General features: G+C 42.6%; 1 protein-coding gene across 5 annotated transcripts; it reads right to left on the reverse strand.

Moving 5' to 3' along the window:
- Nucleotides 1-237: 237 nt before the first annotated feature.
- Nucleotides 238-21080, reverse strand: sema6d (semaphorin 6D). Of its 5 annotated transcripts, none has more exons than XM_067584751.1 (20): nt 20903-21080; nt 14266-14437; nt 13590-13701; nt 12366-12426; nt 12080-12142; nt 11851-11952; nt 11506-11596; nt 11151-11270; nt 10720-10808; nt 9674-9891; nt 9447-9578; nt 8640-8795; nt 7897-8070; nt 7399-7539; nt 7073-7150; nt 6890-6948; nt 6240-6296; nt 5527-5709; nt 4223-4464; nt 238-4127 (listed from the first exon to the last, which is right to left on the reverse strand). In XM_067584751.1, exons 2-20 carry the CDS (start codon nt 14387-14389, stop codon nt 2997-2999), a joined length of 3333 nt encoding a protein of 1110 aa, XP_067440852.1. In that variant the 5' UTR covers nt 14390-14437; nt 20903-21080; the 3' UTR covers nt 238-2996. The 5 variants fall into 5 exon arrangements, with proteins under 5 accessions (XP_067440852.1, XP_067440860.1, XP_067440868.1 ...); XM_067584759.1 differs by lacking the exon at nt 20903-21080 and adding an exon at nt 19923-20226; XM_067584767.1 differs by lacking the exon at nt 6240-6296 and having other exon boundaries at nt 20903-21079.
- Nucleotides 21081-26483: the final 5403 nt, after the last annotated feature.

The following is a 26483-nucleotide window of genomic DNA, read 5'->3' on the forward strand; positions in this document are numbered from 1 at the left end:
AGCTAGGACACAAGCAGTATTACCGTCACCCCAGTCATGCTGTAAGTTCCGTATAAATCTCATGGCTCTTAGGCTGGATATACAAGGCACTGAGCATCTGATTTTTAAATCTGGGCACCTATTCGTTATGCTCTCTCACACCAGAAACACATGACATAACATAAGGAATCGACTTATGAAACCCAGCCAAGTTGAAATATATGTCCATAGCATGAACAAAATCCCTTAAGACCACTCTTTTCTGTGCAGTAATGTTTTATTTCAACTATACATGCCGTGTTAAAAAAATCAACAAAAAATATCATGAAACAAAGACCATCATTATTATTTACACATTCACAGTACAACTTTACAACATATCTACAAGCTCAAATACTCTGGAGATCATATATATAGCTGGCCTTGCATCGCCATGTTGCACAGTATTTAAATCAAATTTACATGACAAAATCCGGTTCATCTGCACATACACAGAGCTCAGACTGAAATATAAAGGCTTCAATTTAGATTGCAACAGAAAGACCCAGTTCATATTGCAATGTACAAGGCAGTTGAGCAGTGTATGTTTGTGTATGTCAATGTGCATGTGTCTAGTAGAAAAGAGAGCCCAAACACTGGTTAGATGACAGGCAGAAAGTCTTTACATACAATCATCACTTGTAAACAAAATGTGGCTTTGGGCTAAACAGGCAACTGACACTCGGATAAGATTGCAGATGTCACCCAAATGATGCACCCATTGCTAAGAGAAATCATCCCTCAGTCGTCCCTACTGGCCAAGAGAAACAATTCCTGTCACTGCAATCCTGGGGAATTACAGATTCTGCGTGACCGCAGCCCATGCCAAAAGACGGCTTTTCATGTGAACACTGTGTTAATACATTGGCTGTGGGCAGGATGTGCTGCGTTGAGCCGACTGCTCCACAGTGCAAGGTATAACCACCCTACATCCCACTGTCAAGAAAATACATTCACTGCATGGCAACTCTACATGGTGGATTAACACCATTCTTTTCAACACCGGCAATAAAGGGGAAAATCAATTTATACCCCCCAAATTTTATTTTGACTGTTCTTTTGTATGACTATCATTCACATGTGGAAAATGTGTCAGTCAATTTGTTTCCCCCATCACTTAAGTTTAGATTAGGTAGTGATCTTTCAACACATATCCTGCAGAATTTAAAATTGCTCATATAAACATTGTTTATATAGTAAATGACAATAAGATACAAAGAACCAATTGACATTGCCAATATATATACTGTAGTAGATCATTTTGTGAATAAGGCACACAATGCACAGATTCAGGTTCACTTGCCTAAAAATATTTATACTCCTTATTTATAGTATTTAAGTATATACAGGATCTTGTCATTCCCAGCATGACTCATTTGGACACATTGGTAAATGTTGTGTTGATTGTACACTGGCCACTCGCAGGGAAGCTGCACAGGGAACACGGGCTGCAGAACCAGCACGACAGATGACAGAGCAGTTACATCCATGTATTGTTCTAGGGTCAGTTTAATATACCTTTAATAGGATTAATGTAGGAGGAAAATTCTAGTGTTCTTTTATTTGGGGACACACAAGTTTAACAGAACAGAAGTGCCCTGAAATGTTGAATTCATGTACATGGGCTAAACCATTGGTGTTGCTTTAGTTTCATATGGTAAATTCCTTAAATAAAATAGTAAAACATTATGAAGGCAAATCATTTTATTCAAAATTAATTTATCGTATAATATGAGAAATGTACGTTTTTCTTAATACCATTGCTACATAAAGAAGGAAGTCTTGAGCCACCAGTATAATTCCTACAAAGGGGCAGAGGTTTCAGTCCAGGAGAGAAGAATTTTTTAACCATGTATCAGTTTTAACAGTGTGTTTGGTGGCTTTAACTGTAGTTCTTGGCTTCTGCAATATAACATGCACACACACACGCACACATACACAAGCAGATCTGCACACCTATATCAGGGCTGTCCCAGTCTGGTAAAGAAATAGATGCATCGAAGACAAACAGCTATGTCTAAAACCAATAGCAGCAAATGTATTAAGGAAAAATTCCCAGTGAGTTACAAAGTCCCTGTCCCAGTATAGGCCTACACCCAGTGTGACCAATTTCACCTCAGCCTAATCTAATTACCGGAAACACCAGAAAATGACACAGGCTTGGTTCAGATAGGTTCAAAACAAAGACCGAAGAAACATCACAGTTGAAATGAGAGATAGTGACATAGGTCTTAGACAGGTCTTAACGTGTATCCTCTGCATGTGGCCCCACTCTTGATTATCAGTTGTAAAGGCCAAACACGTGTGCTGCCTTTATACAAACCTGCTCTCCAATCACCCAACTCACAAACACACGCACACAATCATTTACACTCTTTTTCTCTGTATTCTTGCTGCCTGATTCAGCTGTTTATGGTCATATGTATCTTAAGCAACGCTCACCCTGTAATTATTGAGTTTCCTCTCCTCTGCCCCCAGCCATCTTACTAAGAAACGCATGGTCTACCTCTCCTTTCTGTTTCAGTTCACATTAGTGGGAAGACAGTGCTCAAGGGCAATAACAAATGAGACCCATTCTTCAAGTATTCCACTGTTTTTGACCTGGTACCTCACGCACAGACGCTATAGTGGCCACTGCTGGTGCCGTAAACCTCGTACCTAATGTGGGAACGGGTGACACCCAAGCACAGATACAATGGGTAGCGGCAGATTCACCACTGTCCACTGTTCAGATCCTGTGGCTACTATGACTAGGGAGGGAGACGGAAACATAGGGAGAGAAAAAGCCACAAGGAGTATCTTTGGCCACATATGTGATTTTCCCTTTTTAGTGTGAGTGAATGTGCATATCATTTAAAGGGGGAACACACCTCAAGTCGATACACAAACACACACCGGGCCCTACCCCATCTGAAGCCCTCAGGGCTCAAAGCTCTACAGTCAAGGCCAAGAGCTCACTCTGAAGTGTCCATACTCTTTTAATAACTGTACTTATTGACCACTCGCATCTGTGGAGTCTGTGGTGAAAACCCATTGGGTTTAGGGGGCACATCTGGCTTTAGCGATGGGGTCCGTTTCAGCCCTGTGCGAGGGAGCGAGCCATGCCCACTGTAACTGCTCTGTCGGGATACAGAGGATGGATGGGCAGAGTGCATTCCTGCCCCCATCAATCCACCATGGGAGTCAAGTCTGGAGGGGGGTGTTGGGGGCATGTAACCCCCTCTGTTCATACTGTGTTGACGAGACACAGACACCCCCATGGTTACCCCATTTGGTGAGGTGGATAAGGAGTGCCTGTGAGAGGCACTCCGGTGGAGCTGGTACCCCCCTCTTTGCCTCTCCAGGGTGTCCCCCATGCTCAAGCTGCCCGTTGGTGTGGTGGGAGTGGTGGGCATGGGCACATCCACTCTCTTGGTGGGGCTGTGCCTTGGCAGGGAGGATGAAGGAGAGTACAGGGAAGCCTCGCGGCTGGGTACCTTGGGGGGTAATTCAGTCAGTTCCTCCATGGGCTCCAGTGTGAGCTGTTGTCTCGGGCGTGGCCCTGATCCCTCTTGAAGAATGGCCTTGGGGTTGGCCACAGAGTCATTGAGGTGTTTTAAAAGGTCATTTAGGGTATTTCTAGCATCCACAGACCTCTTCTGGTCTTTCCTACTTCCTTTAGAATCTGGATTCTTTGACTTCTTTTCAGACGAATGTGGCAGTGTATCATCTCCATTGTCAAGGTTAGGATGGTCATGTGTGGCATTGGGCAGGACAACCGCACTAGGGATATGGGAGTGTCCCAGGGCGAGGTGAGGGTGGTGGGAGTTGGAGTTAGGAGGAGCAGGGGAAGAAGGAAGGAACTGAGGACTAATGGCTGATGAGTTGGACTCCTTTCGGGGACCACTGGCCTTCCCATGAGCCCTCTCCCACTGGTTTTTGATGGGCTGCAGGCCTTTCTGCTGAAGCACAGGGGTTGACTCAGGTGTAGGCAGGGCAGCCAGCTCAGGAGGCTGACAGCCATCCCGCAGGATCATGGTCTTGGTGTCACCGTTGGGTGTATTCAGGTCTTTGCCATTGCTCAGCAGATTGGTGTACAGCTTGGGAGAGTCCATGTTGGTCTGGTACTCCTATGTACATGACAATGAATCAAAAAAGTAAGATTAAATTCAGTTTCACATCATGTTTATATCACTCTTCTTCATAAAAGTTCTGAGGGCTGTACCTTTACAGGGCTATCAAAGAGGCCGTTGAGTTTGACAAAGCTTCCAGTAGAATCTGAGCAGGATGGTGCGGATTCTGCATCCTTGTGGACATGTCTTGGCTTACGGAGGAATGAGTCTCGGTAGCAGAAGACAATCAGACCAGCCAGCAGAGCACCCATGAGAAAAGCAGCAAACACGCAGGTGATGAGAATGTTCATGTGGACCATCTGGTTGGTCTCACCTGCTTGGATATCCCACACACCTACGACACATTGAGGCACTGGTTAACCCCCTGGTGAAAACAGTCAAATCGCTCAGTGAAGCGTCCCTCCCCATTCAATGGCAGAAATGTGCGTGTTTGTGTGTGAACACAACCATGCATGAATTTCTGCTCTTACACCTCCCCTCATACAATGTAGCCAGTCAACCACAACCAAATTTCATAAATACTGACACATTTCTATTCATCTAATCCCAGATGAAGAAGAAATATGGTGAATATTGGCAGAAGCTGTTAGATACCCACATCCATTTCACCATCTATAAGAAGCAGTGCTATGTTAGTCCAGAAAGGAGGACTAGAACTGTTCCACTAGAGGCATTCTGTCATGCGTTTAACCAGTACCAAAGGGTTAAGAGTGCATTCTTATCGGAAACAGAGAGCCGAATCAATCTTTTCGCTCAAGAGATCAACCAGCAGGAAGTTGGTCAGAGTAAAGAGGTGCAAAATTTGCCCTCCGGTTGTTGAGATAGCTGCTGCTCTACTGGAGGTTTGTTAGTAACCACAGACATTGAAAGAATTAGTCATCCACCGTGCAGCCACTATAAAGATGTGGCAGAGCAGGCCCAGCCAATGATCTACCAGCCAGGGTAAACTGTTACTAGAGCTTTGGTTAAAAGGTCTATCTTGGCAGAGACAGAAGTTAAATCTAAACGAAAGCTTTTAAAGAAAGAATACAATAGTGGTGTTGAAGGTTTAATGATTAGAACTGGGGAAAATAATGAAATTAAAAGAAAGAAAAGAAAGAAAGAGCATAACACTATTACAATTTAAAGGAAAGAAAACAATGGTAACATGAAAATATAATATGTATAATAACAGAAAGTATAAATAAAAATGTCTATTTGAGAAAGATTGAGATACTTAATTAAAATCTGCCATGTTATCCAATGGAAATTCTAAATAGCTGCCATAGTGTGAAAGTGTGTGTTTGTATATGTGAGTCTATGTGTGGATTCTCGTTTGTGTGGCTTAGTGATAGTTGCTGGCAGCTATCAGATCGGGCTCAATGCAGCATGCTGGCTGCCTCCCTGCGGGCCTTACCCTCTTGGCCCCCTGGGATAGAGTCTAAAGAATGGGAGGTGGCTGGGTCATCCTGCTGCACAAAGCCTGAGCCGTAGAGCTCTGGACCAGGCCCAGAGCTGGGGCTCTGAGTGGGTATGAGTACTGGGGGGGGTATGGGCTCACTGGGCTGGACAGTGACTGGCGCTGATGAAAACTCCATGTCTGTGGTGACAAACAAATTGTTAACAAATGGTGCAAACGTGGGTAAAGCATACTGTTATCATCCCAGTTAGTAGGCATAGGCAATGGGTAATTTTAAAGGTTAGTGTCCAAAAGTATAATAAATAAAACTTATCATTATTAACCTTAAATAAAATTTTGTGTTCACAAACCAATGCAAGTACATTTCTGGTTTTTGTCTAGGCAATTTGGAAAGGGGAAAAAAAGAGGACACTGAGGTTCAAAGAGGAGTTGGTACACAACAGTAAGGATGCCAAGGGATGATAGTGGGCATGCAAGAGGGAGGGTGGATCGGAACAGGGAGTGATGAGTGAAAAGGAGAAGTGAATCCGTGCTGTGATAGAGCACCAATGTTGCCTCGTAGAACTGTTGTTTGTGACGTTGAAAATGAAGCAGGTGACATTAGCATTCAGGAGGTGTTTGGTAAGAACAGATGAATGAGTGGTGGAAAGACAGGGTTGGAGATGCTGAACTCAAGGAAAGAAACCATTTGAGTAAAAGATCAAACTAACCAGAGGTAGGGTCGCCAAATGATTTGTAATCTGGCGCTGATGTAGTGCCCAAAAACGCTAAAAGAATTAAAAGGACAAGAAATCAGTATAAGGGAATTCAGAGGTAAAAACTAAAATCCCTAAGAGACACTAAGAGTGCAGTTTAGTTGGTTTAACAATAAACATATGAAGCACTCGCTAGCAGTGTCCTTTTCTCACTGGAGTCACTGGAGGCCCTCTGGTTCTGATCAATACTGAGGTTCAGCTTGGGTCATGTTTAGTTGGTACAAATGAAGGGACAGACGTTTTAAAGATAAATCAGTAAAGGCACATTTTCTGGCCATCAGATATTATAAGACCTCTACCATTTGCACCGGCTGAGCATGACCGTCAATTGTACATGTCCATGTTTCTGCCTCGCATGTGGCATTAGTTACAGGTGGCCATGTACTGTATGTAGATGTGTGTGTTAATACTGCACATAGATTTATGTAGGGGCAAGTTACTGGAGTGGTTACTGGTGTGAGTGTGCAGGCTCATGGTGTATGTGAAGATGAGTTTGTGTTTCATTTGCGTACATGTGTGCATTTGTGTGTCAGTGTTTGTGTAACTGTGTGTGTGTGTATTTATGTGTCTGAAGATTGATGGCATGGTATGGAGATGAGTCTTACCGTGACAGTCTCCCAAGTGGGCAGTGTTTCCCAATTCAATGTCCTGCTCATAGCCAGTCCTGAAAGAGAGAGAGAGAGCAAGGGACAAACAAAGACATTAATCAAAAAGCTGCAAAAAAATCTTGGCATCTCATTTTCTCATCTATATTTGCACTTTATATTAGAGCTGAGGCTTGAACTCACAAAACACCAGGCTCTATCCTTTCACAGGCTCCATGAGGCTTCCAGCCACAATAAGGATCCCTTGATGCAATGCACGACCTGGTGCCACACGAACACACACACACACACACACACACACACAAACACCATTAGAACACTGGGTTTAATCATTCTGGAAAGAACACTATAATGATTTGTGACTGACTGAACATTAACCACAACACATAAAACTGTTATCATTACCTTTATGACATTTATTGAAAAACAAAACAATAAAATCACAAACCTATGACTGTCGGTACAAAACACACTTTAACCCCCTACGTGCGCAACAGTGCGTCACTTACTTGTGGCAGGAAGAATGCCTTTCGCAGCGACTCAGGGGAATACGGATGACACAGCTTGAAAAAGCGACATACAGGCTGTGTGCATCTTTGTCCACGTGCAATGAGAGGACACGCTTGTCATCCTCACGGCTAGACAAGCACCTGGAAAGGGAAGAGAGAAACCCGATCAGATGTTTATCAGATAAGTCTGTCTACTGTTTCAGTCTCAGTAGATTTAATCACTTGTTAGGTGGAGAAGTCACATAAAGTTTTTTTTCTCACAGTTTAACAGGATTTTAACCTTTGTCACATGCAAGAGCACATCCACAAATAAGCACGTACACACACACACAAAAAATCACAAATATACGGTGAATGCACAGAAAGCAGACAGACTGTGCCATCTGTTCCAGGAAACTTTAAGTTGAGAGTTGCAGACTCCTCAGCCGGAAGACAGAAAGGGAAGAGAAAAAGAGAACAGAGGCAGACAGAGAGGGTAAGAAGTGCATGGATGCCTACTTGGCTCTGTTGAAGACGTCTATCTCCTCTAGAAGCAGGCTGTCATTCAGGGACACAGAGGAGGTCTTGGCCAAAACCTTGAGGACAATCCCTGACTCGGCCCCAATGAAAACCACTGTGTAGTTCTTGTGGGGTCCTGCTTCATTGTCCACAGCCAGAGCTGTCAGCCTGTACCTTCACACGCAGCAGAGAGGCTTGTTTTACTCACAGCAGGGGTTATCCCATGCAAAATAGGAGAAGCCATTTGAATACAAAAATCACTTCAGCTTTTCAGTTACTAAAAGTCAAACATTTTGTTTACTCCATGTGTTGCATTTTGCATCAACATCCTGACAATATATCTACAGTGGACAATGTAAGCTAGGAGACATGTTTCAATATTGATGTTTTCATGTGTGACAAATTGCAGTAAATAATTAACTGCTTAGCCATTATATAAAGCTGGGTATTGAAACTCAATACTTTTTGAAGGTCAGCATTGAGTATTGAAATTTTGCATTTACTTAATCTTATTATTACTGTTGTTCAGATAATAAATTTTACACTATTTTATTTAGGCAAAGTTCTTGTAGAGGTGCTTATGATTAAACATGCAGTGAGAGATGTTTGTAGAAAGTAAAAATGGCTTTGTAGAAACACGTTTATATTCCTCAAACTAAGGTATTTATGTAAGTATCAGTTCCATAACTCAGGTATTACTTTAGCAGTATCGATACCAATTTCTCATGTACTTCTCCATTTACCTGACTCGTGTCTTGGTGTACCAAGGCTCATCCCCAATGGAAGGCACAGCCGTGTCCATGAGAGGGTGGGACTTGATGAATTGAAGGGTATCGTCCGGGAACTCAATGGAGCTCTTAAAGGACGCAGCTGGACCATGACCTGCACAGCTCCCAGGTCTAAGATGGAAGGTGCACACGCACAGAGGGCAAAAGGTCAAAGAGCAGCCCATATGATCACACACCAGGGAGTAATAATAATGCGTATTGAAATGGACGGAAAGTGCAGCGAGAGGGTGGGGGAAAGGAGCAGGTGCTTATTAGGATCACAAAAAAGGCCTCAGCTGGAAACATAAAATATACATATGCATAGTTATCCTCCATCAATGATTTACTAGGGTAATGAGGTGCTTCATGGACTTTCTGTTTAGGACACAGGGCAGGGCTACAAATATACGTGCTGACTGTAAACAGGTTAAATATGCATCGTGTCTAATTATACCAAATTAATTATTTAATCTTCAGCAGATGGTGAATGTGTGTGCTGGGTCATAGCTAATAACCTGGTCTCTTAGTAGTTAAAAAGATTTAATTTCATTGGGTTTAACCTGGACAAAGAATGGTTAAGAAAAGGGGCAAACTGACAGGTGGTAAACAGCTGCTGAGTCAAGTGCCACCTGCTGCAAGAAAAGTCACTGCAGTCAAGTCAGTTTAAAATCTGAATTTCTAGATTAAAGCTGCTTTCTAATGATGCTGTTTTGTTTTGACTTCTTGCCTTGGAAGATTTTGAATTTGGAAATTTTTTGAGGAAAAGAAAAGTTAAATCCTTACCGAGGTTTGGGCAGCTTCTCCTCTGGAAATGGAGTCCAGACAGAGTCCGGAGTCTTCTGCTCTTTAAACCGACCCCAAAATACTTTCTCTATGTCGGCCATGGAGAAGGCGCACACTGCTGACCCAGGGATACTGTGGAGAAGTATAGCAATGTAATGGCCATGTTTCACTTCTAAATATCTTATTGCTATCCTGGGATTAGTCAGCTAAAAGCAGCAATGGCTCACCTGTTCATCTGTGTGGTGAACACCCCCACCACTGAGGGGACTCCGTTGATGTTGATGATGTCAGTGATGGACTGAAGCACATCAAAGTAGAAGAAGGACTCCCCTGGCACAGAGCAGTTCAGCCTCGCCTTTACAAATGACGTCCAGTGTTTCTCCAGCACTCGCTGTGACCCACCAATGTCATTCTTACAGATCCGGGCCACACGAGAATACACAACCTGCGAGGAGTAGGGTTTAAGAGAGGACAGAAGCGAGTGGAAGAGGAAGGCAGCTGAGTGAACGTCACTAAAAACACTTCAACACACTGAATAATGCATCTCTCCATCCTGTAGCAACTCGGCACAGACGACTTAACAAACACACACACACACACACATGCTCTCATCTTTAGCTTTGTGTGTGGAGATTGTTCACCCTGACTAAAGCAAACATTTAAAGACAGAAGACACCGACTGGCCTTGACTGGCCTAATGCAACACCATGTGAATGTGAGTCTGATTCTACACATTACTAAGGCTTAGAGTATAAATTAAGTGTGTGAAGCAGTTGGCTTAGACAATTTTAATAATTTACCAGTGCAAACCTCCATCAGAGGCCAGGTGTCACCCCAGCATTAGTAGGGTTGAAATATTTATTAGGTGGTGGCTGATGGAGGAGGGTGGCTTTCTGTGGCTTAGCCAGACCAGCTCAGGATGAGGCATGGTCAAATCTGAAGTTGGCCTCAAACACAGAACATCCTAATGCCCTCTGCATGTGTGTATGTGTTGCAGAGAGAGGCAGACACAGAGCGTGCAATCTCTGGGTGACAAATCCTCTCACTGTGTAATGGTTTTACATTAGTAGAACATTCCCAGCAAACACTGACTGTTGAAATTTTCTCGTGTATTCTAATGCGATGTACAGTCATCGCCCCGTTACCACTGGGGCCATTTGTGGCAGAAATGCATGCACTGAGGGACGTGTAAGCCTTTTTTTGGATAACGTCCTGCACACTGCATCTGTGCAGAATATGTAATGTATTATAAACTGCAGGTGGACTGTCTTACCTTGCCCAGATTGCTGTGCTCCACTGCAATCTCTCGGTAGAAAAAGTACACATAATTCCCATACTCTGCTGCATGCAGGAAATGAGGTTCTGAGGGAGAGACAGAGGCAGAGAGTTGAAGTGTATTTCTGCACCGTCACCACCACTGTGCATGTTGAATATTTCAGGGATTTGTACAAGACTGTATATGACTGGGGGTGACCTAGATTGCCTGGGAGAGAACAGGCCATATCCCCATGGAGATTGGCAAGGCAGGAGAGCTCTCTATCACTTCAAAAACAGCTCTGACAGCCACATACATACATACATACAGACATACACCATGCAATGGCACCATGGGCATTTAGCTATCTGGCAGGTAGACGTGTATCTCCAGGAAGGCAAGGGGAGAGAGAAATAAAGATTGAGATTGTTGAAGAAGCATTTGCTCACCTTTCAGCCATTTGGAGTCATATTTGATAGTCCTTAAGGCTGATCCATCACCCATACTGCGGTAGATGACAGAATCACTGGCCTGGAAGTCAGCTACAGTGGCAGAATACAGCTTCCCCTCTAAGAAACAAGACGACAAGGAGCACAGTCACCAAAAACTAGGGTACACTGCTGTTAGATGCTTTGTTGTTTCTCTTATTTTATAAGGCTTAATTGGCTGAGTTGTTATCGCTGCAGGCACAGTTTTACAGTGGCAAAGACACAGAGGTGATAATGAGAGCATAAGTAGGAACACATTAGTTCTTCTTCAGCAAGACTAACTATGTGTGTGGGTGTGTGTGTGTTTGACCCTTACCAGCGAAAAGGGCTACGTTGGTTTGCTTGGAGTCAAACGGGCACCGTGCCAGTCCATTGATCTCCTCCCCATCAAACTCTAGGTTATCCAGCTGAAGGGAACATAACAATCACCCACACATTAAAGCAGGATTGTCGAGGGACGCAAGGAATACACATAGAAACATCAGCACGCACATGAATTAGTCAAACTAGTCTAGTCAAATTTAGGGTGTGTTACCCAAATTACTTTAAGGACTTTTAACACAATACTAGTCTTACTGTGTGTGTGCCGATGTGCACATCTAAGCATGCAAATCTGTGTCTCATTAAAGTAATGTGGCAGGCCCTGGCTGTGGATACTGACCCTGTAGTATCTGCACATGGGGTTGAAGCCGTTGGTACCACAGATGAAGACCAGGTCATCATTTCTTGGAACCAGCACTTTGATGAAGTTATGGCACTCGTCCTAAAAACAGAGACACAACACAGGACAGCGTGTTGAGAGCCAGCCAGCTTTCCTACTCACAGTTTAAGTCTCTGTCACGTAGTGGAACAGAGAGAAAAGGTGCAAGGTGAATTATTTTTATACGGACTCTGTGTTTTCCCTTGACGGCACACATCTCTCTGTCAGCTTGGCCCGATCGCCATGTTAGCTTCTGTAAAAAAAAAAAAAAAAAGCAATATGGAGCATTAGACACATGCACGGCACTACACACTAAATGCACACATACAAGCACACACTTACACACGCACACAGTCCTCCCTTTTCCACTCTCTCATTTTACAACCTGTCCAGTTTGTGATGAATGGCTCGGTATTTTCTATGGAGCCCTTTTTGTGTTTGTGGATTGAGAGAGCAGCTTGTGGCGAGAATCTTACCCGGTAAGGAATGATCTCATTTCTGTAGGATTCTCTCAGACTGACTAGGTACACCTGGTCTCTGTGGACAGACAGTAACAAAACAAACATGACACAGCAGAACTACGAATAAACTTACTGTATATAAAATGTAATTAGGGTTCATAATTGTCAGTTTATCTGTTTCAAAAACAAAAATCTGGGCGTTTATCAGTGTTTAATTTGAATAGTAATAAAAGTGTAAAAATTGGATTAAGAAATCAATGATACAAAAAAAATCCAGGTTAAGATCCAAATTCAAACATAACCATTTCCAAAACAATTTCTTGTTTTGTTCATACTTAAAATGAGCCTGGTGCATAATCAGCAGCTCATTTACATTGTTTTCCCATTTCTCCATTTATTCACTATTGTAGGGAGATTTTCAGAGCTGTGTGCATCACAAGAGAACCTCATTTATTGTAAACTATGTTCTCAGCCTCTTCTTGCATCAGGAAACACACAGCATTTGGGTTTCTGTTAACAAAAACCTTGTTTTTGTCAATAAAAACTGACAATAATGAGCCAAAAATATAATGTATGAACAACAAACAAGGTGTTGCGGGGGTTGATACTGAGTGACTTCTGGTTTACCTGAATATCCTCTCTGCTACACTATTTTACACGGCAGCTACATACTGTTTTGATTATATGTCAGTTATTTTAAAAAGTTAACACACCCAATGGGGATAAAATGAGTCAATCCCTAGAAAACAATATATCGCTTCACTTTCAGTAAACACATGCGAATACCCCAAACTGGCACTAGGAGGATTCACCTGACAACAATGATACATGTGGTGGCGATTACAGGGGCTCTAGGGGTGGGAGTTTTATACTGTAGATGTCAAGGTGATTTCCTGCTACAATATTAGTGCTGGCGGTCAGATTAATCCAAGTGCCCATAAATACCAAAAAGACATGTAAAGATGCCAAGAAATCCCTGACAGAGCGTCAGGCCTGGATGATAGACGTCTTTCCTGGATCAATACTGGCCATATACATCAGATGCAGGCCTAGAAGCCACAGATCCAATAACACTAAGAGCTTTTTTTCCTCCCCCTTGCACCACTGTTTACCTGCCAAGGAGTGACTGAGTATATTGGTGTGGGGGATGTGTGAAAGAAAAAGAGAGAAAGAGAGAGAGAGAGGGGGGGGGGGGGGGGGGGGGGGGGGGGGGGGATAGTGTGTCTGTGTTAAGTTTACCTGCCAGCGATGAACAGAGTGTCCTGTATCTTGGTCATCAGCTGAAAGTCAAGGCGATGCTGTGACTCGTTGCCAGAGGGCCTGCCTCTGAACACAGGGTACCTCCGTGAAACTGTGAAAACATCACACGGGCACACATACTATTAATGGGAAGCCAATGGTAGCAGCAGACACCAATGCAAGGATAAGCCACAGTCACCTCTTGCTACATTAAACTCGACTGTACTGATTAGACCTAAATATGCTGTGTATGTGCTTTATACAAATCCTTCCGCAATTAAGGTAATGGTACAGTACAAATATCTTTATTCTGTATAATTATATCTGTGTGTCATTGTCTTGGGTTTGTGCATTAGGCTGCCTATGTCAGCACATCTCTCTGTTCTTCTAATACATCACAGAGATGAAAATGAAATCCACTTAATGCATCAACTGACCATACAGCAGATTGATTTTTTTACTATGGATATGACACACTAGTGTCTGAACTGCTGACACAACAAAAAGGAGGCTGCCTGTATTTCTCTTTATTCTACGTGTATTGCGCCAAACACCATAGCTGCTGGAGTGAGTAGAAAGTGTATACTAAGGATAGTTGTTGACTTTTTAGTGATGTTACAGTAATTGTAATCTCTGCCCCTGTCTCTGCTGACTTAATTTGCATGTATGTACTCACAGTGTGCGTCAACGACATCGAGGGGTACGATGTCCTCGGGGAAGCTGACTGCGAGGAGAGTGCGTGAGGCTGTCAGCAGCAGCAGCAGCAGCTCACTGAGCAGAAGCGCAGCTCTCTGGCCCATGGCTGCTCACTGACGACACTTCCTGTTTCACACTAGTGGAGATGTTACCTGGAAACAAACACAAATGCAAGCTTTTGTTGCTTAACATGTAATCACATTCCAGGTTATATTTGTCCTATACTGCTAAAAACTGTAGCTTTATGTGCCAAATCATAACCTTTTGTAAAAAAAAGACCAATTTCCACAGTGAATTGTGACTTTTCCATGTTTTCTTTGTTCGCAGATACCCACTATGTTAGTAAAATACAAACATAATGCACACATAATGCCCTCTCTGGCTTATTGATGACTGAGCTCTCAGTGGCAGTGCTTGGCGTTTCCCCTCTGCCTCTCCCTGCATCTGTTGTCTAAGGGAAGGTCAGCCAACTGACCGGTGGGGTGTCTCGCTGTGTGTTGGATGCAGCGGAAGTCCACTCTGTTAGAAACGTGGCAGGCCTGCTGTCTCTGTACATCTGTGCTCTGATTGGTTTGTCCTGGGCCAGGCTCAACACTAATCAGCACATTGCAACTTCATCACCATCACTAGTGCAGCCTCTGCTCTGACCTTAGCCGACTTCTATTAGCGCTCTGTTGGCTGTTATTGCTCCAGCCTTTCCTTGGGGCCAGTGAGCTTTATTGCAGTGCAGTGATTCACTCATCTTTGTGTTATGAGAATCTAGCTGCGGACAGTTGTTTTGACATAGTAGTAATTTTTTGCTGATAATAGTTTGTATAGCATCTGATTGTAGACATGATACACCAGCAACTACATTGGTAACAATTTATTGTGGGAGTGGCAGGGGTTTAGTGTGTACGTGAGTGCGTGGAGGAGTTCTTTAGAGACAGACTGGTCTGTGCATATTAATGATCGGTGTACATTCAAATATTTATAAGGCAAACAAATTATTCATGTAGGCAAAGCCTGAACGGATATAAACAATTTACTGGGAGACGTCACACAGGCAAAGGGATGGATTAGCTGGGAGCACACTGGGATACACACACACACACACAAACACACACACACACACAGCTGCACATACATAATCACTCTTTCACATGGTGTAATGCAAAGACTGATGCATGTACGCGCACATGAACACACACACACGCACACACAGTATTGACTCATTTTTCAATTAGCCCCAAAGCACACCTGCTCCAGTGCTGTCTGTGAGCCCTGCCTGCCAAGCCATTAGTGCTTTGATTGATCCACACAGGAAGTGTGGCAGATCAGCAGCCAGCAGAGGCAATCTATGGGTCACGTCACTGTCGCCATGTGAAAACTCCTCCAAATCTGATCACGTTGTTCTTGTAAAACGCTAAACATTTTCACAATTAAATGATCAATAACATACATGGCTGTCAACTAGAAAATAAGCCTGTATGAGGTATTTACCTGACATGAACAGTATATATCAGCATGTCAGCCTTTTGTCTATAAATGTGGATTACATAATATAGAAATTGGCCCCACTGCCTCAAAGCTTTCATGTTGACATAAAGCAGGCAAGATTTTTCCCAGGCACTAATAATCCAATTTTGGTCAAAATGGTTACTGTACGATGATGTGTCACATAGAAGAATGGAAGTGATGGTGAGATAGAATCAGAGTAAGTGCAGTGTTTTAGTCATCAACTGTGTGTAATCATGCCTATTCAGTACTCTGTGGGATACCGAGGCCTTTGAAAGAGCAATGCCATTATGACGGAGTAATGCAGGCCTGGACGAAATGGTGCTTCATCTCAATTAGTCCACTTAATAGTTAAATTAGGGGTTTGATGTTTTGGCAAAATAGGAAGATTGTATGAGGGTAAAAGAATATCTCATTCTTCCTACGACTGAAAAGATCAATGATGCTGGAGCAGTCATTATACTCTAATCTGGATATAAATAAATCTCTGGACACAGATATGTGCTCACTGGCTGGAAGATCTATACAGAAGAACAACTGTCAGCAACTTTATCTAAACGAGAAGTGATGATACTGCTCTAGAAAGAGAGCCAGTGGTGTTCCTTAAAAGCACCGCAGCTGTTTTTTTACTGCCTGGTTCAGACACTCGCACCAAGAAATGTGCTGTGTTAAAACCCAAGCAATAAATTGCTGAGTTTCTACAAGAAGCTGGGACAGGAATAGATACCAAACTCACAACAATAGAAAAAAGGAGAGCTATGAAAAGTAAATAAACCAAGCTCTGCATTTCAGTTCTATAGTGCTATCATACAGGCTGCAGGCTGTGCTCCGAGCCCAAACTTGGCTGTGTTCACAGGTAAATCATTTCCGTGGTTGTCAGAATTTAGCGTCCTGCTCTACATTGCCTCTTCTTAAGCACAGAAATACACATCGCTTTTTCCTGCTATTCTCTCCCACTAAACAATTCAAGAGAAAAACACTCCAACCAGAGGCAGAAGCTCAGCTCCAATCTCCCATGATTCCTTGCATGGTAATAGCCACACTGCGGAGGCGAAGGCTTTCCTCAGAAACTTTAATGTAAAACAGAAACAGAAGACATCCAGAGGTCAGCAATCTAAAATTACTTCTCAATCTCTAGTGAGCCCAGCATGTTTTCTATTGACTATTCCTTTGCGCTCTTTGGTTCCTGCCCTCCAGTGAGTGTGTGACTGTGTGTGTGTGGGTGGGTATGTGTGTGTGTGCGTGCATGTACATATAGGCCTCAACAAGCCTAGAGACGCTGGGCTTGTCACGCAACTCAGTGCCATTCAGCCTTGCCTCACTCTACCTCTGTTATTACAGGCTTTTCAATGTCCTACAACCACGCACTTTCCCTGCTGATGTTGTTGGCTCAGGCCCATGGTGTTAAACACGGGGGATGGGAGAAGTGGGGGGAAGGGGGTCTGGCGGATTGCTATTTCTGTTGCTGGTGGGTGTAGGGGTCTGTAGCCCAATTCTGGTAGTTAAAGCTGAAGATTTAGTGTTCCAAGCTTAAAATGACAGATTAACACACATAGTCTCATTTTAGCTGTGCTTTCACTGGCATATGTCAGCCACAAACTCTCTTTGACTGCAATGTTGGATGTATTTTGCAGGGAAGTCCCATTAGGAAGAATTTGGAGCTAATAAAAGGATGGCAAACAACAGTAGTGCGTGATGTTTTGTAAATTGTGTGTGAATGTGATGGGTGGATGTAATCCCAGCAGAACAATGGCTGTTGCTGCTTGAGGCTGCTTGACTTGTCATCCTGCACCATACTGAGCTGTAAACCTAACAGCACAGGAAATCAGATAGCCCAGGAGTTCAGTTTCAGACATTTCACTCCTCACACTTGGTGTATGTATGTGTCAATGCATGTGTAAGCATGCGTGACTGTCTGTCCAAAACTGGATATGTCCTATAACGCGGTTGTCTTAACTCTGAGAAAGTAATCAAGATTCAGCCACACTGGAGAATGAGTCAGCCAGATGATTAGAGCAGACACCACACAGGCCCAGAAATGATTACTACTCCTTTTCCCACTTCAATAATAACCACTACCCCTAATTGCTTGCTATTTACCTAAGGATCACTTCTGAGGGGCTTGGTTGGACTTGTTGCTTCAGAGATTTGGCTGAAGCAGAGAGCTGTGCCACCCTAAACCGTGCTTCCCTCCCTTTCTTCTCTACCTTGGCGAGAGGAGGAGTGAAACAGGAGAAAGGCAGTTCTCAGCAGTAGTTCTGCTTTAGTCAAGCACAAAGGGGCTGAGCTGCAGGTGTGACCAAGAAACAAAAGGGGCTTTGGGCAAGTCAACACAATAGAGCCCCACCCCCGGTCAGTGGCCCTATGTTTAGGAGCGCTGTTCAGAGGCTCCTAAAAGGGGGTTCTGGAGTAACAAAGCAAACTATATAAACATGTTGACTCCAAATGCTGCACAAAGGGTCAAACTTTTATTACTCAACCATTTCGGCATTGAATAAACTGATTTCCAAGAAGCAGTTTAGGGCAACCATGAGGCTGTAAAAGGGTTAACACTGATCACTGTATGGTTTAATGGCAGTTGTTCCGGGTTACAGCTGGCTGTAGTGGAGGTTAACGGTGGTCGTTCTGGTCGCTGAGTTCTGACCCTGTGGCCAGTGAGGCGAAGTGAGACACATCAGCCAGCTGTGCTGTCAATGCACCTTGGTTCTGATGTTTAACCTGGCTAGAGCGGCATGCTCCTGCCAACACCAAGTTTATAGTTTCAGTTAACTAGGCTGGGGTTCTCTTATCTGTGTGACAGAGTTCAGACACCCCACATTTCCAGGGAAATGTAAACACGTGGTGCAAGTTTTTAAATAAATCAGCTATGTCTTCATTTCTGTAAAGGGATCAGTCTTTACGCCTTTGAGAAAATGGCACCAATAATTAAATTAACTGAAATTAAATATAATTGTACACTTTTGTTCATTTCTACAAATATTTTAGCACACCAGGTCAGTCAATAGTGACAACTTTAGAATCAACCATTTGATTTCTGTTTTGGTTCATCTCCCTTTGTTCATTTTCCTTGATTTGGCTCATTTTCTCAGATGAGACACAGTAGAACATTTCCTAAAACTACTCTAACCTATACACCTCCTTATAAAACAAATAAACCATTCTGATTTCTATTTCTTTATTCTGCATTATTCGCCTGTTTTTTCTTACTTCACTTGCTGATAATTTTTCAAGTTTTGCGTTGACATATTCCGTTTCTCTTTTACGCACACAATCCACGTTGCAGCCCGGGCTCAAATGCTTGTATTGTGCGGACTGGGGCGTAAAGGCATTCAAGTTTTATCCGTGGTAAATCTTTTCAGACCCCTTTAGTCCACATGTAGGACTCATACAAAAGACAACAAAGGGACAGCGATGGAGTGACAACAGTGATGGGGCTGCGTTTAACTGCCTCCACAGCACAAATGCATACACAGGGTTGGGCTGCTCTGCCTCTAAAAGGCATTGTATTATCCAATATAGCTAGGTATACCGTAATGAAATCGGGAATATATAAAATTGATTCAAGGCATCAGAGAGAGGACATCCAAAAATCATTTAAGTCAAACTGCCCGTTCAACTCGTCTTTATTATTAAAACTGTGTTTGCCCGCATGGTCCGCTCAATCATGTGCAGTTTAATACATTAATTCTAATTTTTAATGAAGCCGAAATGTCAGAAAACACTTTAATTCTTATCCTGAACCACTTAACGCAACTCGCAAGCACCTTATTATAAAAGAGGTGCGATATTGTGACTGAAACTGAAACAAAAATAAGGACACTTCTCCAAATGAAAGGTCTGTTAAGGTCCGGCACTGGTTTAACTCTGATTTTACTGTCGGTCACTCGTCATATATGTTTACTTTTCTGATCTAAAATGTTATATATTTTAGGCTACTTCGAAATCTATGTGCTCGATTCCTTTTTACAGATTTCTGATCACAAAGTATCTCCCCGGATAGAACAGAAGCCTGAGTAAAATGTCCTTTATTAAATCCGAGATGTATCTTAAAAATACATCACTGCTCGTATCCTAAAAAAGAGCTAAAAAGAGAAAAAAAATACACTTTATCAATAATTAAAAATCGCTGAGGACACCTACCTTGAGTATCTGAATTCACTCATGAATGGGGCAATCCGACTGAATGTCATATTCCTTTGGTAATCCATTTAAGAAAAAACACCCAGCATGTAATATTCCTGTTATTTCAAGCTCCATCCGGACCCACTTTTTTTTTTTTTTTTTGCTTTTTATCCAGTTGCGCACAGATTTCAGCTCCGCTCGCCACATAGGAGCATTTTGACTCTGACTGCTCTGTCTCCGTCCTCGGGCCCCTGAGCTCTGATGACTGATCTTCAAAGCAGAGCCACGACCACACAGCCCCCTCCCTCATACACCCAATACACCAGCCCCTTCCACTACTATTAACTTTGGAAACCAGAGGGAAAAGACATAAACATTAACGACGCGCTATCCTCGCTACACCGCGCATTTACTTCACGTACAATCATTGATTTAATGCCGGTTAAAACGATAGAAGGCGTGTGAACTGGAGGAGAGCATGATACAGCACATATCCACCAGTGTAAAAAAAAAATTACAAGTGACACAAATGCTTCTTCTGTTTGTTATACTTACAGGCATATCGTCACAACTTTGCATTCATTATTTTAATAGACGGTTTCATAAAGCGACTATACAACTTAATACAATAAAGATTTGACAGCTTCGATAGGAGGGTAAACTGTCACGCAAATAAAGAGGTGAGTAAACAGTTTAGATTTGGTTCACTCTCTGGAAAGCGCTGGAAAGACGCTTTCCGAACCGGACAGATGAACGCTGCCAGTCCTATGAAGAATGAATGAATGCATAGTCTGTTACATTCAAGCATAAGTAAAAATAGTGCAGACCTGAACTATTTCTGTCCTGCAACCATCAGTTTTGCAGAGCAGCATAGCGACGTGGTCAGAAGAAATATTTTGTTTCCCAGCAAAGACTTCTCCTCTCTAGTTTCCCCCCTTCGACTTTCACTGCGTAATGCGGCGCAACAAAGTACATATACATATCTGCAAGGAACTCACCTCATCTGAATTGGTTATTTTGTATCCCTTTGTGTTGCTGTAATCCAAAAAAATATTATGCGCGTCGTAGTGAATCAACTTCTCCTGGCTGAGAGAAAAACAAACTAATGCACGGCAAATGGTGTAATTCGACCCGTGCTAAGTCAATCCATCCAGAGAGAGATCCACAGCCTACCAATAAGCAGCGCTCTTGCTCCAGTCCCTCCCCCCACCATCCATCTCTCCTCAGTTGGTTTGGGCTTCTCTGCTTTGCTCTGGCTTCCTTCCTTTCTTTCCTAGAGCCCGGAGAGAAAGAAAAGCGGACCCCCCCTCTCTCCCTCCCTCCTAGTTCTTCTTCTGTGTGACCCCGTATTGCCCCCCCTTCTGTTAAACCCCATCCCCCAACTCCAAGTCAGCAAGAGCGCCTAGTTAAAATCATTTCAGCTGAGTTGTGGCTGCTTTAGAAATGTTTAGATTTAAGAGGGAGACGGTTTAAGCACAGATCTCCTTCTATTATACTGCATAGCAGCATGAAATGGATTTTCCTTTTAAAAGTGGAGTCATTATTAAGGACTAAGACATAAAAGTGTAGAATAAAAGTTTTATTCTGCACTTATTACAACAAACTAAACAAACCTAAGCATACAGAAATGTAAACTTCAAATTGTTATTTTAATATATACATTCATACTACAAATAGATTTCTAAGCAAACCAAAGCTTTAGAGGCACCATAAATCTCCGTGGGATTGTTAAATGATTGTTATCCTGTTTGTTTTTTCAGCTGTATCTACATGCGGGCATCAGGCATTCTGCATGTGCATGTGTATGTAAACATTAATAGGTGAGTCCCTGTATGCAGGCTAAGCCGAAGTCGTCATCGAACGTGTCAGGTCATTCCAACCAGGTCTACAAAACGCCGGACAAAGGAGGCCCATTTGCACCCCATTAGAGCTGCAGGTTAGCAGATGTGTGAGAATCTCTCCCACATGATCATCCTCACCCACTCGCACACCCTCCTGACAGCTTCCATTATGAGCTGAGAAAGTGGGATCTGCATCTCAATACTTGCACAGGAAACGCTAGTTTGCACTGCTGATCTGCCTGATCCCTGTTTGGCACTTCTTGCATGTCCCACCCTCTTCCTCTTTTTTTTTTTTTTTTTTTGAGTTGCATCTCAATATCCCATCTCTTCATTTGAGAGAATCTATCCTTTTATCATTCTCTATTTTTTTTCTCCAATCTCATCAGGGTTACCTCAGCTGATGGATTTTAGTCCTTCATTTATGTGACTTTCATTCCCTCTCACGTTGTCTCTTGTGCTTCAATCATGCCACTCAGTGTTTCTGTCAGTCTTGGGTTACTTCTGTGCACTGCCCTTGTATCCTGTGGAGACTGAATCAGCACGAGCATCTACTAGTGGGAGAGGGGGGAAGATGGATAGATCAATGTGTCGAAGGTTTGCGCAGACGCAGGTACTGAGTGTCAGGATGGGTGATTAGATATATGGATCTGTGGATGTCTGGTGATTGGTGGTTGTATTGATTGTCTTTTTTCCAGTGAATTGGCAGTTTTATTAAGGGTGTAATGGAAATGTGACACCATTTCATTAGGTTTTAATAGGTTTTGGTGCACAACTGTTGGCTTTAACAATTCTTAATCTACTTGTCATGTAATTTTTTGCCACTCATCATCAATTATCACTGACCCAAGGAAATTAATAAAAGAATAAATCACAAAGTCTGTGTGATTTTCCAGTTTATATGACAACCAAAACTATCCCATCTTGTGATGTAATGATAATTACTTAAGGAAGACAGAGAAAATAAGAAAACCAAAGGATGAAGTTGCAAGGTTGAGGAATTTTAAAGTGTTATTATTGTTAATTTTATTAAAAAAAATATTTTGATTGAAAAAAAAAGATCTATTAAACAGTTGTAAGAGAATATATGATTAAATGGAGACACAGTTACAAACAGTAGTGCAAGCGGAACAGATGGGTGATGGACAAAGGTCTGAGAGTCTGTTTGGATTGACAGTGGGATGGACAGATGAATGTATTGATGTTGGAAATGGTGGAAAGATTGAGAGATGGATGGTGGGAGTAGAGTGATATGCATGCAGTAAGGGGGGTAGACAGAGGACAGAAGGGCTGAGCCTGATATATTCCCCCGGGGACCCTGCAGTGTGTAGGTCAACCCCAGGGGGTGTGCGAGGGTGGGCCTTGGGGTGCGGAGGAGAATGTGAGGGCTTGGCCTTAGGTTGGGCCTACCAGAGAGTGCATCACCCTCCACTCCCTTATTTACTGCCTGAAATGCCAGTACAGATGGCCATGTGTCAAGAATGGGGGTTGCAGGCTTAAGGATGGGTCTGTGGCCAGAGAACCAAAGGGTTTGATGTTTTACTGCAACATCCCCATTTCCCACCAGCTAATCAGAGGACAGGACAAGTTAAGGGGACTCTTGTCTAGAATAAAGATTAAAAGTTGAATTTAAACATGTCTCAATTTCCATCTCACATCATGCCAAAGAAAGATAAAGTGACTACACCTGTCTGTCATAATGATCAAGCAAAAGAAAGACATCTCTGCTGCTGCGTGTGCTCCAGTTTTCAGAAGTAATGAGAAGATGACAGTTGCATCAGCAGCAGTGTGCTAACTAGAAGAAAAGGTTGTGTGCTTTGTGGTTTGGCATTGAGTGTTCCATCAGATGGCTGCCTCTCAGGGTGGGAGCAGTCTGGAGTGAGCCTTCATGGTGACCTCTGATTGATTAAGAGGCCATTTCTGGCACTTGGCTGGCCTGGGGCACCATTTGTCACCTGACTGTGCAGCCCTGTTGAGAAGCTTCTTGTCCTCCAATCTACATGTAGACCTTTTCGCTAAATCCCCAACTCAGCCGGATCCACTAGGGCCACCCATGTCAAAAATCTGTTCACTCACTCTGGTGCTCCGCCTTTTGGATTAGAGTAAACACCAAATGGCATGATAAAATAATACTTAATACTATAACATGTTCATGAAATACTTTCTCTGCAAGTGATATCTTACTGTATTTATCTGGGGTTGCTGGATTTTTAACTGAAATTATATGTATATTTTCTAAGAAATCAGTATGTATATGTCTCTGAAGAAATAAAAATTGTATTTACTCTTCTGCTGTGATAGCGTGTTATTCTGTAGAATAGTTACTCCGCATTGTGATTTGAAATACATGGTAATAAACAAGAGTACTGAGGTTAAGAAATACTCGTTGCTGTGAGTTCTGACAGTCTGGACACCACAACTGCACCCATAAAAGAGAGACAGCTAACACTAGCCAGACCCCTTCTTTTGTGTAGTGTGGAACTGAGTACTGAGTGTCGGGAGCTGCCAAAGACTCAGGCCGTGTTGATTTAACATGAATGAAAAGTAATGTCAAGTGGGAATGAGTAAACAACGTTAGCGAGTTAGGTTAACTACCTTCCATGTAGAAAGAGGAACACAAACTATACAGCGTGATGGGTCCGCCCAAATGTTGAGTGTAAAGGAACAAATGTCATAAATTGCAGAACATAAAAGTACATGGGCTTGTTGAAAAAGAGGAAAAACACCTTGTATTATATATTTATTATATTATTGTATTATATTATACAGGGTTTTTGCTCCAGTCAGTGGCGTGTCACAGAAGTTGATAGCATATCACCCTCAAATGTTTTTAAACTGCTTCCATGAGAAAAGCTTAGATGCTGTTTCCACTAATATGTCCAAAAAGTGTTTTACTCTCTTTTTAACAAATGGAAAAATGAACAGAACAGCTGCAGCAGGTTATCATTAGTTTATTTTGACTTGCACAAAAATTCATATTTCATTTTAACTACAGTTCATAACTGTTTGGATCCAGATGTCAAAGTAACATTTTTTACCGCTCTTGAGGTGAGCTGTCACAGATTGTAAATATGACAATTATGCTGTCTTCATTAGCCGCTTTTATAGAAACTGTATCTTAACCAAAGGTCAGAGAAAGGTGACAAGTTTATAGCCAGTGGTTTAATAAACACAGGATGTAGTAGGAAAACATATAACTGTAATTTGCAGAGAAATGACCTGTGCTCTGTTTGCCCATATTGCTCCTCCAGCTTCCTTTTTTTTTTATGAGACTATTTTGTAGATGAGGGAAGGAGAGAAGCAAATCTATTTTGTCATAACTTGTTTTCTGTTTTAAATTTAAGGAAATTACAGAATCTACTTTGCTTTGATGCAATCCTGATGACTGCCACATTTACTCAAGGAAATGCATGGAAAGGTATGAAATAAATTCTGATATAATGTAATTGTGTTTATTAGGGTTTTCTTGGGGAAAATGAGAATGCTAATCATATTCATAGCCAGCGCTGTGGGTAATTTGCAGCAAGCGATAAGCTGCCATATCAATGTGAACTGCTGATGATTGAGTGACACACATGACATTTTCGACTCATTATTTATTGATCCCATTTCAGTTCCCATCTAAATGTTTTAATCTGCTTGGCTATCGAAGTGCTCACGAAGGAGAGCTATACGAAATGTTCCTGGATTTGAACTGATGGGTGACACAGTTGCCCTCTGTCTTATGTATGAAATGAATGACGATGTACCTATAATGCAATGCCACCTTGACACCATTAGGACAATGTTTCTACCAATTAAGGATCGTACTCCTGGCCCAGGCCTAACACTGACATTCACTTTGTGTGGGAGGGAGCCCATTGTTAGGGGGCAAAAGTTTTATTACTTCTGATAATGATAATAAATGCCTCCTCCCACACACTATGCCCTTCATTACAGCATTGATCCCATAACATCTCTGCTAAAATCCATCACTGTAGCTCTGTTAATGAATGCTCCAAACATAGCAGTCAAACATGCGGATGATCCAAGACCTTGTCACGTTCCCAGTAATGAAGTTAATGAGCTAACTGAGAAGTCGACATTTTCAGGAAGGAAGGATATGACTTAATTTAGGGTGGAAGAGGATAGAAGTGGGATTTAACAGGCTGAGGTTGAAGTGTGACCAGGAAAGGAAGAGCCGTAGAGGTTGCTCCGTTCACACGCTCTGAAGTATGGGTCTATTCTTGTGTGCGATCGGGCTAGCACACATGCATACACAGACAGACATACACACAAACACACACACACACAGACAGGTGCTGTGTGTGGGACTGACTGTATGCTGAACAGCTGTGTGTGGGAGCTTGTCCGGGGCGCACTGGGAGGTAGCTGTTGCATTCTCCGACCTTACCACCGGACGCAGCATTTGACACAGACAGACACAGAGAGGTCTGGGGCAGCTGCAAGGTGCCATTCAAGGGCCTCAAAGCCAACTGCGCCACCCACACAGAACTCACTGTCTCCAGCATGATATTTTACCTTTGGGTTCACAGCAAGATGACCCTGCCTCTGCTGCACATCCCAAAACCAGAATCAGATTTATTGCAAAGCAAGTTTTCACATACAAGGTGTTTGTCTGAGTGTAGTGGTGCATAACAATCAAAAAATGGAAGATAAGAGAGAAAAACAAATATATACAAAGTGAGGAAAATTACAAATACCACAAAAGATGGGTGGTATAAATAAATTAAATTTTACG

Source organism: Thunnus thynnus, chromosome 1 (assembly GCF_963924715.1).
Source record: "Thunnus thynnus chromosome 1, fThuThy2.1, whole genome shotgun sequence".
NCBI classification, from domain to species: domain Eukaryota; kingdom Metazoa; phylum Chordata; class Actinopteri; order Scombriformes; family Scombridae; genus Thunnus; species Thunnus thynnus.